The 12,376-nt window shown below is 45.8% G+C and overlaps 2 protein-coding genes across 5 annotated transcripts in view; both read left to right on the top strand.

Moving 5' to 3' along the window:
• The window catches only part of SETD7 (SET domain containing 7, histone lysine methyltransferase), a 35,543-nt gene extending 30,306 nt beyond the window's left edge, over positions 1-5,237 (top strand). For all 3 annotated transcript variants that reach the window (XM_013189178.3, XM_066996691.1, XM_066996692.1), the window contains one exon: positions 168-5,237. In XM_013189178.3, coding sequence (XP_013044632.1) covers positions 168-348 — 181 coding nt within the window. In that variant the 3' untranslated portion in view covers positions 349-5,237. The remainder of the gene's footprint in view (positions 1-167) is intronic.
• Positions 5,238-6,580: 1,343 nt separating this feature from the next.
• Positions 6,581-11,497, top strand: LOC125184115 (uncharacterized). 2 transcript variants are annotated; one of them, XM_048074973.2, is made up of 6 exons: positions 6,581-6,879; positions 7,749-7,808; positions 8,470-8,601; positions 9,415-9,561; positions 10,387-10,447; positions 10,632-11,497. In XM_048074973.2, the coding sequence occupies exons 1-6, from the start codon at positions 6,715-6,717 to the stop codon at positions 10,733-10,735; spliced, it is 669 nt and encodes a 222-aa protein (XP_047930930.1). In that variant the 5' UTR covers positions 6,581-6,714; the 3' UTR covers positions 10,736-11,497. The 2 variants fall into 2 exon arrangements, with proteins under 2 accessions (XP_047930930.1, XP_047930929.1); XM_048074972.2 differs by having other exon boundaries at positions 6,738-7,808.
• Positions 11,498-12,376: the final 879 nt, after the last annotated feature.

The following is a 12,376-nucleotide window of genomic DNA, read 5'->3' as shown; positions in this document are numbered from 1 at the left end:
TTACTGAAGCCTTTATAAGGTTGACTTAAAGAAATCTGCTCATCTAACATCAGAGTACGTGACATTACACTCAACGGCGAGTGACTGCTGGAAGCATTTGTGAAAGGAGCTAACCGAGTCTGTGAATTGACCACTGAGCCTAGCGAAAGTGTTTGTTCTCTGTCTAGGTTTGTTCACCCTCGTTTTGGGCCAATCAAGTGTATCCGTACCATCAGGGCTGTGGAGAAGGATGAAGAGTTAACGGTGGCTTACGGATACGATCACAACCCCGTGGGGCAGAACGGGCCAGAAGCACCCGAGTGGTACCAGCTGGAACTGAAAGCTTTCCAGGCTGCCCAGCAAAAGTGAAGCAGGAGCTCCTCCTCAGTTCAGCAAACTCAAATAGAAACTTGGATCTATGCACTACCTTTCTACTGAAAACTGGACAACCAGGGATTGTTCATGCTGTTGCATCATAACTTTGCATTCTGTGTTAAGAGATAAGTTTCTTGCATACTAACTAGGTTTGACTGTGTTACTCATAGCAGATTTAAAATTAGCTAGCGTTGCACCAGTCTTATCTGGAGAAATTATTTAATATTCTATACAAGACGTGATATTCTTTGGTAGCTTCTGCTTTTGCACCATATGCAAAGATGCCAAAAGACTAGACAGAAAACTAAAATGGGTATATCGTTCACTTTTAGTCGGCAGACTTAGTGTTGCTCTCTATCTGCCTAGGCATTATTGTGCAACTGCATTTTGCATATATGCCACTTGTGATGATAACAGTAATATTTTGATATTCTCTAATAGTAGCATAATTTTGCCTTTTTAAACCTTTGATCTGAATCTTGCAATAGAGCAGTTTATTAGCATATAGGAGGCTGGGTTTTAACTCCCCTTTCCTCTTGTCTGAACGTTGTTCTTTCTACAAATCCTCTTTTGCAGGAGAAAATCCTTTCTAACTAGTGGAAAGGCTTGTGTGTGTATGTGAGAGTGCTGTGTGTTGGTCTCTGTGGCTCTCTAAATAGTATAGCGACATGTCCAAACCTAATATTTATCTAGCCTTTATGGCTGGCTTATTTTATTTAATTTATGATTATGACACGCAAATGAAGCTGTTCTTTGCATGAAGATTTTCTGAAAGGAGAAAACAGATTTATTTTTTGTAGGACTTTCAGAAGTATGTGTTCTGGAAGGCAGACACATGAACTGCATTAGTGCCCGTGAGTTGGTGTATGTATTTCACCAGTTAAAGTGGCCAGTTCTCGAGGCAGACATTCTAGCAGTGAGACGCTTGCATCTCACCTGGATTCTCTTAAAGGAAGTGCATGTATTTGAGGGCAGGCTGTAGTACTTGGTTACGGAGCGCTATATCTTTTGTGTGTGTTCAGCTGACAAAGCATATAGCCTTCTAGCAGTCTTTTAGCAGTACTAGTTTAAGACACAGTGAATTAATACAGTATGAGATGTCAAAATAAGATTTAAATAAAAGAGAAGATTGTTTTTGGAAGACAAACAATGAATGTAAAAACATCACTCACTGCTCATATTTAGAAACAGCAGTCAATCCATAGCTTTGTTACAGCCAACAGTGGGGGCTTGTGAATATTCATCTGCAGGGTTGTGTTCTGGGGTTTTTCAGGGATAGGAGAGTTGTTCATTTTTCTGGATACTGTACTGGTCTTGCCTAATGCTGTAGAAGAGAGAAATAATGTATCATCTCAGTCTGGATACTGGAGCCCCTTTGGGTCTATGACACTCTTTTGGGTTTAGCAGCTTAGGAACAACTCGGATGCATTTGCAACACGTTCTTTAAATGTTTGTAGTTAAAACTGTTTGTATATATGTAACATAAACGATTTGGAAATTAGACCTACCTTTCTACTGCAACACACTAGGTTGGTTGCTTGAACAGTTGGAGGTGTCTGGCTGTCAGGGGAGCTGGACGTGGGGAGCGCGCTGGGCTGGTACCTAGAGGTGGAAGGAGGAGGCTGCTGACTTGTGCGGCCTGAGGGTCTTTGCTTTGGTACGTGTACAAAGGTAGGAATTGTAAGGGCAGCCCTCCCTGGCGTGGGGCTCTGCTTAGTTCCTCTGACTGATCACAAAGCTTTTTCAGCACTTTACCGTTTAAGCTCGCACAAAAGCGACTCTGTACATGTGCTGGGGGCCAGCTAGGCTTGGGGCTCTTTGACTCTCTTCCAGCAGTGATCTGAGAGTGAGCTTTGACACAGCCCGTCTTCTTGGGCTGGAGACTCGTGCCACAGCTCCACTTCTGGTCCAAGGCAGGTGGCTGACAGAGGTGACGCCTCGGGGACTCAGCCCAGTGTGCAGGGAGACAGGACTGTGCCTCCAGGTGAGGGAGACTCGTCAAAAGCCAACTGGCAGCACGGCTTCAGCAAATCGACCTCAGAAGGAAATGTGTGTTTTGGTCTTTCTCTGCCTGCCCGCAGGTTGTTATTTTAGGTCATGGCTGTTTCAGCCATCTGCAGAAAGGCATGTCTCTGGCAGGAAGCTGTTGTGTGTGTCTTGTGGATTATTCTTCCACAACCGTTTTACAACATTTACAAAGTTAGGCTCGTGTTTAAGTGCAAGGAAGAGGAGAGGGAAGATGCGTGGCTGAATGCAGCCGATTGGGCAGTAACTCCTTCTGCATTAACCTGCTTTCCTTCTCAACAACCTCCTTTGGGCTGCTCACCTCTTCGTGTCGGCTAGAGAACTGTGCTTAAAATGTTCCCATCTCTCAAGCTCCTCTGGCTGCATTCCTGATCGGGCTCTGATTCCTCTGCTATCTCCTCTTCATGTAGATTTGCTAATTTTAATAGATTTGTCTGTCTTCGTATTGTGTGATTTTAGAGAGAAGTAGAAGATAGGGTGCTCTTTGCACATCGAGTTTGGTGATTGCATCCTAAAATAGGGAATTCCTAGAAAAAAGGCACTCAGGTGTCCTCGGTGTGTTCTCAAAAGCCACTAATTTGGTGACAGTCAAGCAGATGCTCTTGCGTGTATTTGTAGCCTGATAGTTTGCTGCAGCTTTTGTCTGTGTTAGCTCTACTGTCCTTTTTTCTCTGCTCTGTTAAAATCTACTGGCCCTCCTATAGATCCCTTTTTCAGTGACCAACCTTCTATAAAAGTTGTGGTTATGAAGCTGCTTTGGCTTGATTCAGGACCAAGCCTTTTAATTCTTCTGTGTTTTGTTTCTCTTTGTGGTCTGTTAGAGCGGAGACGGTTGGGATGGTTTTTACCACTGGATAGTGAAAGGGCTCAGAGCTCAGCGGGTCCTTCAGAGGTTTTTGGGAGGTGTGCACTGGCAGCCACAGGTTTAAACACAGGTTATCTACGTAACTCCGAGTAATGCCTTAACTTGGTCAATGTGTTTTGCAGCTCAGCTTCTGGGGCTCTCTAGGCAGCAAGACCAGCTTAGCAAAACTACTTATCGGTAGTAACATGAGACCCACACCAAAACTTGATTTTAATTTGGAGCAGATAAAATAGTCATTTTGTCAAGCGATCTTTTTGAGTTTGCTGAATGCCGCTATTTGTGAAAATGCAATAAGTGAAGAAGCTCTGCTTCTCAGAGGCTGGCCCAAGACCTTTCCTATTGGAACAGAAATTGGAAGAAGAGCTGGTATCTATCAGCTGAACCTGGATGGCCAGCTGGATCTTGGTGTATGCTTTTGGGGAAGACATGAGAGAACTCGAAGTTGCTGCTTTTTTCAGGTACATGTCAGTTCCCAGCTTCCACCCTTGGTCTGCAGGACTGCAAATGGCTTCGGTGTAATAGGAGGGTTGTTAGCTGAGCACCTTCTTGAGAAGGAGCCCGTATCAGCCTGTGTTAGAGGCTGTTGACTGTCTCTGTGAAAAGAAAGCTTAAATTGATCTTCCTGCTATGGCAGCACTGTGTTTTCTCACCAGGAATAGAGAAGCCTAGTTTTCTGGAGAAGCAGTTAATCTTGGAGACGAGAGCACGGGAAGTTACAGCTGAGAGCTACCTGCTGCTGCCTCTGGGTAAGAGAGAAAAGGGCTTAGGCATAGAGAAGGGGATCTCATGCCGAGTCTGCTGCTATAATGTGACTCTCTGGGATCTACTAAAACACCTAATTTTCCTTCACAAATCTGAAAAGGCTTTTTCAATTTTTTTGCTACTAGTTTTTAAAAAAAAAAAAAAGCCACCTTATCCTACAGAAATGAAGTCCTAACTGATGAAAGAGTCAAGGAAGTACGTTGGTATGTGGAACTTCAGCTGTCAGAGTGACAGCTCTGGTAGCTCTTTGACGACTTCTGCAGTTGAGACAACACCTGTTGGATGGCCCTTGCTTTTTTCCAGACGCAGCTCAACCATGGCAATGGGTGTCTCGCGCAGGTTTTGGCCACTTGGGAGGCCTGTTGTGTGCCCTTGCAAAGCTGCTTGTTTCAGGAGCGACTTGATAGCCGACTCTTTAGTTGAGCCTTTTCAGACGTGGAGCTCTTAGCGTTGCACACAGTCAGCAGTGGCTGTAGTTTCTTTCTCAGGGCTGTTGTAATTCTTGGCTGGCGTGGAAGTGAGAGCACCTGTCAGGATTTCTCACCCTCTGCTAGGTGCTCGAGGAGCAGAGTAGCCAATGGCTGGTACAAGAAACCAAGAAGTGGTGCAGATCCTCACTTGTCTGTTTCCTCCCCCGGCTCTAAGCCACCGTGGGGCCTGTCTGCAGGTGGGTTGTCCCCTTGGCACCTGTCCTGCGGTCGAAACCAGGGCTCACCACTTCGGTTCTGCCAGGAACTGTACAGCATCACTTCTGTCCCAGAGGCCTCGCTGATTTTTATCCTTTTGTTTGAATTGACAATACTTTGGAAAACGCTTCAGTCGTGATGAGGTAATGAGTTGTACAGAGCTAGTTATCTGCTGCTTTGATTTCCTCTCACACAGCAGAATTTCTGAAGCTGTAGGTGTCTGAGGAACTCACCTCCAAGCACTTAAAAAAAAAAAAAAAATTGCTTTGAAAACAATGTTGCTGAAGTGTCTCCTTATATGCTGGGATGCTGCATTATACGCCGCCTCCTCACTTACACCACGTTGTCATATGCTGAGAGTATTTGGGTGAGGAGCGCAGGCGTGGGAGCAGCTTCACCTCTGGATCTACGTGGGCTTCATGCTCACCTGTGCCCCTAGGAGAACTTGTTCTTTTTGCTTCGTGTACTGGAAACACGAGAACTATATTTTTGGAAGAAGAGTTTCTAAGCAGTCTTATAAAAAATTTTCTTTTGGTTTTATTTTTTTTTTAAAAAAAAAAAGGTGCAAGATTGAGTGCATGTTTACTTGCCCCAGATCAAAGGTTTTGAACACTAAGGTCACTATCTGTTGAATGGACCCTCCTCTTGGCGCTCTTCTGTCTTCAGGCAATTGAAGCTCCTGCCCTCTTTCTCTGCCAGTTCTACTGTAACTACTGTTTTTCTGTTTGTTTCCAGGAGAATTATATATACAAAAGTTCAAAGCAATTAAATGTTCAAGCCATAAAATCATGAGTGTGGGAAGACCCTCTTCACAAGTTTTAACATATTTGTATGTAAAATGATGTTTGTATGAAATATTTTCATGGTAGAATGAATATTAAAAAAAAAAAATCCACTAAGATCTAAACCAAATTTAAAAGGATGTCTTTTTGTAAGATGCAAGTGTAATTGGTTACCAATAAGTAGTTTTTTTTTTTTAAAGGGGAGATGCAACAAACTATTGCAAATTATAATTGCAAATGGTCGTTCCTGCTATTTGGGAAGGTATTTATGCAGCATTAGACACCGCTGTCATAAATCATTGCAATAGCAAGGCCAGTCACATCTTCAGGACATACCTCCCAGCTTGTCCCTTGGTGGTGTTGTACAAGCGGACCCATCCCTACTTTCTGCGATTTCCTCCTCCTTTTCCTACTGTAACTGTACCGAACTTAACTCTTGAGCTAAGATCCAGACTAAAATTGTGTGTTACTCAACAGTTTCTGCTGGGCCTTCTGCTATTTTAATACTATTTAGCCCATAATTACTGGGTGTCTCTGTTCTGAAGAACTAAGTGCTAAAGAATAATCCTTGGGGTGAGCTTATACACGCGTTAGCAGTTAACCCCGGAGTATTTAACTTGTATACAGTACTTGATAGGTGTTTTATGACATTTGTACTCGAACTATGAGCCTTACTGAACATCTGGAGGTTTATTCATGACTTTTAAAAAATGGATAACTCTAAGAAAGATGTTTACATGAATGGTGATTGCCCTTCCTTTGATGTTATGAATGAGGTTTTTATAGTGTGTTTGGGTGTATGTGCAAGGAAGCAAGAAAAAAAAAAAAAAACGTTTCTGGGGAAAAAAAATAGACTTGACAAACATTTGTAATAAGTGAATTTTAAAGATCGCTTTAATTGCGCTACGAAGGCAATGCAGATATTAAAATATTCAACAGAACAGCCGTCTCCCTGCCTGTTTCTGTCAGGGTTCCTGTCAGGGCTCGGCGGCGGCGAGCCCCGGCGCTCCCCGGGCGCGGTTACCTCAGCGCCGCGGCCGGGCCCCGCGCACCTGCCGGGGCCGGGGGGTGGCTCCGGAGGCCCGGCCTCGCCCCAGCCCCAGCCCCAGCCCCCGCCTTCCTCACGGGCCCGGCCCGGGGCCGCGTCCCCGGGGGCGGAGCTGCGGTCCCGGTGCGGTGCGGGCGCTCCGTGCCCCGGCATGGCGCCCTAGGCGGCCGGCGGCAGGGCCGGGGGGGCGGCATGGATCGGTACCGGTACTTCGTGTTCAACCAGCGGAGCATGGTGGTGCTGGGGCTGCTCCAGCTGGCGCTCAGCGCCCTGTGCGTCGTCAGCGGCTTCGTGGACGGCGTCTTCAGGACGGAGTCCGTGCTGGGCAGAACCAGAGCCCCGGTCTGGGCCGGGATGGTAAGGCTGCGTCCGATCCTCGTTTCATTTGTTCTTGTCCCCGGCTGCTACCTGCCCGTGCTCGGCTGGGGTGGGGCAGGCCAGGGCTGCTGCCATCGCTCCCCTGGCTTCCTGCTCCGAGCCCAGGTAGCGCAAGTTTCCTTATCCTGCCGCGGGCGGGAGGGTGCACGGAGGCTTCCCGCTGAAGGAGCTAAATGGAACCGGTTTCTACCAGATAAAACGGAAAACGGGGCACTATGGCAATTGCCAGGCCTTTTAGCAGAAGCGTAGTGACCATAGAGAGGCCGCTGAAGGTTAGGAGGGGAACGCGTGCCCAGGGCTGAAGTCTCCATCTCTTGGCACTGCTCCGTATCCCACAGCGGGACACTGGCAGTCCTGCACCCGACTGGGGTCCTGCACCCGACTGGGGTCCTGCACCCCAACTCCTTATGCCCCGGTGATCTGCCACCCCAAGGCAGTGTTACTGAAGCGTGCGCTCCCATCCCCAGCCTGCCCGCCTCCTTCTAGTGAAAGCTGTCGTCCATCTGCAAGCTGTGTGATGGCTTGGAAAAGCAGTGCGGGCTTGTAGCGCTGTAATCGGACCTCAGTTCTGTTATGTGAGGCTGGTCCCAGGATTGCTGCTGTGGGTGCAGCTGATGTGTAAGACACATTTCACGCAGCCCAGCATCCTGCCACTGGTCCTAGCCACCAGGAGATGCCTTGGAGGAAAACACAATAGATCAGCAACTCTCTTCCCTCTTTCTGTTTCTGATCTGACAGCTCCTCTGATCCCAGCCTTGAAAACGAGGGCCTTTCATCTGTTCTGTGGCAGTTTATCTTCAGAATCTGATACGTGTCGTCCAGTTACCAACTCCTTTTCTGGTCTGCAGGTCATGGGAGTCCCGGGCGTCCTGGCTTTGTTTTCCTCTCAGAGAAAGAACCCCGTTCTCGTAAGCTTTGGGGCTTTGTGTGTGTACGGGGCAGGGGCAAAATGCGGTCAGGGCAATCGAAAACTCTTTAGGTAGGAGAAGAACTAGCTGGTTCTGCAAGATTGAGAGCTTTATTTCTGAGTTGTCTTCATAGAAAAGGCAACATTCTTAAGCAAAATGAGGCTTCTGTGTTACTTCACTTTCTAATGCATAACACGAGCTATGGCTCTAATAAAAATCTGTAAAAATGGTGGCTTTTGAAATGCAAGCCATCCTGGTATTGTTTCCTGTTATTAAGAGCTGTGTACACCAAGATAGGAAGCGAGTTGATTGACTTGCATTTCCTAGATAGTTTCTCTATCCCTGTAAGCTCAAAAGGGGGATATTTTTTCTAAGAAAGAGGCCCGTAAGAACAAAGGATTTCAGCCCAGCTTGCACCTGTGGGCCAGATTTGGGACTCAATTGTATCTCAGCAGTTCAGTATCATGGAAACATTTATTGCACTGCCTGTGGCTTCCACCTGACTGTTGCTACTGGATACTTTCAGTGTTATGGGAGGTCAAAGGCTGGTACCTGTCACTCATTAATTAATACCTTTTGTTTGTAGTAATGATGTTAATTTACTAGAGGATAGTTTAAATTCCTTTCTGCCTTCTTACTCTCCTTTAATTTCTCTGTACAGGTGAATGTGCTGATAGCTGCGTCTATAACCTCTTGTGTTGCCATCCTCATTGTAATAGTTTATAGCTCCCTAACGCTGGGCTATGGTGAAGAGGAGGACCTGAGTTCTCACCCAGCCCACGTTATCCATACGGTAAGTACCGCTCGTGCTTATCGCTGGGGAATAGCACGGGCCAGCCTGCCACCACGTACGCTCGTACGACTTCCTACCGTGTGCCGTCCAGGTATGAGCCTGAAAGTGGTGAAGTCAGGTTAACTGCAGGTGCTGCACCCAAGAGGTTTGGCTTGTTCTAGGAAAAGAATCACAGTACCGATCGTGAAAAGGGACAGTCGGTGAACGTATCCTTGGCCTGCTCTGAGACAGCGATTGCTAGGCTACTGAGTCCCTTCTAGCCTGTGTTTCAGGTGATAAAGTTACAGCAATTACACATCAGCTGATTAAATCTAGGTATTGTTTCAAGAATATCCCACAGAGTAAATGAAAAAGGAAGGAGTTAGCCCTTTTATACTTCAACTCTTGTGCAAACCGTGGCTTCCTGTGTGTATGAATTCATCCGAGGAGCTACTCATTAGTTTATTGCAGGACAAAGTCAAGTGTCAGGCTGGTGAGGTGCAATGTAGCAAGATGTATTTCATATTTAGTGTGAGGAGGAGCAGCCGTTCCTTGGACTTCTACTCATTGTTAAAGCCAGAGTGCAGCTATTTCCAAACACGATGCAGTTGCATGATGTCTTAAATCTACTAAGAAACCTTACCTTACCGCTTGCACTTTTCCCATTTGAGGCTCACACTTGGCTTGCTCTTCAGAGCACAGGAAGAAGAGCTTTAAATAACACTGACTTTAAATCAATGTCCTAACATATAATCATAACACTCTTGCAGTAATTAGAGTATTTTTGGTTCTCTTCTCGAACATGGCTTGAACGTTTCCTTTTTTTGCTTGCAGAAGTTCGTACTTAGTAAAGTTGTCAAGGGTGCTAACATCACGATGCTCGTTGCATCGATCTGCAGTACTGTCGTCGTGACGATTATTGCTTACTTGGGATGCCGAAGTCTTCCGTGCTGCTCATGCTACGATAGCATAACTGGAATGGTGAGTGAGGAGTCTGGGAGCACCGATTTATCTGCACTGAATGTGGGTGGTAGGGGAAGAAACTGAGGAGAAGATGTGTTTTTCTTCTACAAACCTTACCTTGGCTTTACCCCAGTCATCCAGCGCTAATTCTCTGAAATGAAGGGGAACGTTAGAGGGATTTTATAGTTTTCTATTTTTTCCTTGTACTTCAACCTTCTTATTTACAGTGTTGTGTAAGACCTAGTGTAAGTTAGCCTCATTTTCCAAAACATTGCTGCTGAAGCCACTGTGGTGCCTTTCAGTTCCTGCAAGACTTCTCTCCCCCTTAAACCAGCGATTGCTCCGTGGTACAGCATTTCAAAGACTTGCTGGTACTCACAAACCAAGATGCCTCATCCCCAGAACTACAAATTCAATAGTAAGAATGTCCCAAGCACGGTGTATGAAGGGTAGTGTGCAGGTATGTGTAGGGAACCCCGTTTTACTGTCAACCTTTGTGAAATCTGCTTCAACTCATGATGCACACGCTGCGTGTCTCTGCCAAGTGAGCTCAGTGAATAGCAGCTGCTTCTGTACTAGAATAACTCTGATGCTGTATTAAAGTACAAATATCTGACCGTCTTACTTGATAAGGACTTCATTGGTACATCTTACGTTGCAAGGCAGCTATTCTCGGCTAAAGATACCAAGTGTTTGCAAGTGTGTAAGGCAAGGCTGCTTTAAACTTTCAAGCTAAAACTTGTTGAAAGGAGTGAACTACACAGGCATTTTAAATGCATTCGGGTTTATCTTCTTGAACAAGCTCACAAAATGTCTTTTTTAATGGCATGATTTCATTCCTAGGAATGGTTGCAACCTAGTGAGGACCAAAATCAGGCTATGGAGATGGTTTGCGCTGTACGAAGTAAGTAACTCTTTCCATCCATGTATTTGGATGTTCACCAGGGATATGGAAGGAACATGCTGAATAAGCTCTACATCACAAGCCAAAATCCTGATAACCAAAGTACTCTGAGCCAAAAGAACTCAGGATTTTGTGCAAGAGTCAATAGCAGGTTTAATGATTTCTTCTTTCCTTCCCCACACAGGTCCAGGAGACAGAATTTTTGATTTCCCAGATCGGTTTCCACTCCAGGACTTTGACACAGAGGAAGACACATCCAAACCTCCACCATACATCAGAATGACTTGAAAAAGTGATAGAACATTTTAAAGCTACTAGTCTAAATGTGTAGCAAGATGGATGTGAGAAGTTCTTCATCTTCAAGATGGCCGTGCACTTTTCCTGGGCCTTTTAAAAAGCACCCACAGAAAGAACTATTGACTGCCCAGTGGTCAGCAAAGATCCCAGTGCAAATGGAAAGACCTGCAGATATTTTTGGATGTTCAGACTTCCCATAGTTTGAACTTTGGATGTTGAGACTTTGCATAGTTAAAATACCTCATTGTCTCTGGAAAGCATGAGCTTTTTTTCCTCCAGCTTTTGTACTTAATTCATGTTTTATTCCTCTAGAATTCATCACGCAATTTGTCTAGCAGTGCTAGCCTTATGCATTCAAATGTTAAATACTATTAATTTTTAAAAGAAACTGGTTGTGGAGTGTTCCCCCCACTCTTATCTTCTCCTCCTCACCCATTGAATTATCTGTCATGAAGGATCCAGTTCATTATTCAGCTTCTGTGTACTTTCCCTCTCTCTTGGCAGGGCAGGGGCACGTAAAGTTAATGGCATGAAACTTGGCTGATGCCATTCAGACACCTCTGTCAAAATGGGGTTTCTGGGGTGTGTTCATGTCGACGTACAGTTAGATTTAGTGGCAAAGTATAGTGCTTGAAATACAGTAGTTGCAGTGGCTCCACTTACAGAGTAACTAACCTACACTGAAGTCAGTTTGGAGTTTCTCTGTTTTGACTTTGGAGACTGAAAGTTAAAAAAAAAAAATGCTTATTTTGGGGCGTGTTCTGCTAAACTTTGTTATAGATCAGGTCCAAGGTCCTCTGTTTGAACCACCTACAGCTTCCAGTCAAGTTGCACTGGCTCTCAAGGTGCATAAAATTCCCCTCTGCGCTTTATGGTTCACTTCCAGGTAGGCTTAGAAGCGCCTGTCGAACAAACACCTCACCTGCAGGCGCTGGACACGAAGTGGTGGATTACTTGTCCCACCACGGGGGTCAGTCCAGCACATCCCTCTGAGCAGGGCTGGGAAGGCAAGTTCTCATCCTGAGACAGCGCAGTAAGCGCTGGGGCAGCGTGGGGGCCTCTGAGGCACCTGTCTCCGAAGCCTTGGCTGTGTCTGTCCCAAAGGGCCGGGAGCTGTACCCCTGCCTTTGGCTACCTGGCAAAAACACGGGGGCCCTGTGGGAGCCACCCTGGGGAGGTGGCGCTCTGCCTGCTGCCTCCCAGTGCCTGCAGCAGAGGTCCAGAGATGAAGCAGGGGCCCCAAAGCCTGCTGGCACCTCCGTGTGCAGCACCTTCCTCTCACCTGTATTAGCTCTGCTCTGGGGAAGGAAACAGCAACTCTGCTTCCCTTTGCTCTAGCAGGGCTAAATAAAATTAAACTTTGAATGTACACAGTTGTCCACCTGCATTCCAATACTTATGAGGAAAACAATAACAACCAAGGATCTAGAGATCACAGAGATAAAGGCTTTCATCTAAAGTTTTCAGCTTCTATATGCCTGAGGTTTTCCTACTTGCATTGTATGAGCTGGAGGAAAACTATTCAATTAAAAACTCACAAAATGGTAGCACCAAACCCACTAACTACAGGTAATTAGCCAGTTAGTTAGAATCCACTTACAACTTAATGTAAAAAACAGTCAAATATAGGCA

Source organism: Anser cygnoides, chromosome 4 (assembly GCF_040182565.1).
Source record: "Anser cygnoides isolate HZ-2024a breed goose chromosome 4, Taihu_goose_T2T_genome, whole genome shotgun sequence".
Classification (NCBI taxonomy): Eukaryota; Metazoa; Chordata; class Aves; order Anseriformes; family Anatidae; genus Anser; species Anser cygnoides.
The sequence above is the reverse complement of the archived record's forward strand: the minus strand, read 5'-3'. Positions and strand labels throughout refer to the sequence as shown.

Bases quoted from the DNA above. Each gene is read 5' to 3' on its own strand.
- LOC125184115 (XM_048074972.2), top strand. From the start codon at position 7,515: ATGTGTAAGACACATTTCACGCAGCCCAGCATCCTGCCACTGGTCCTA. The intron at 7,809-8,469 runs GTAAGCTTTGGG...TTCTCTGTACAG, and splicing joins AGAGAAAGAACCCCGTTCTC to GTGAATGTGCTGATAGCTGC. The intron at 8,602-9,414 runs GTAAGTACCGCT...TTTTGCTTGCAG, and splicing joins CAGCCCACGTTATCCATACG to AAGTTCGTACTTAGTAAAGT.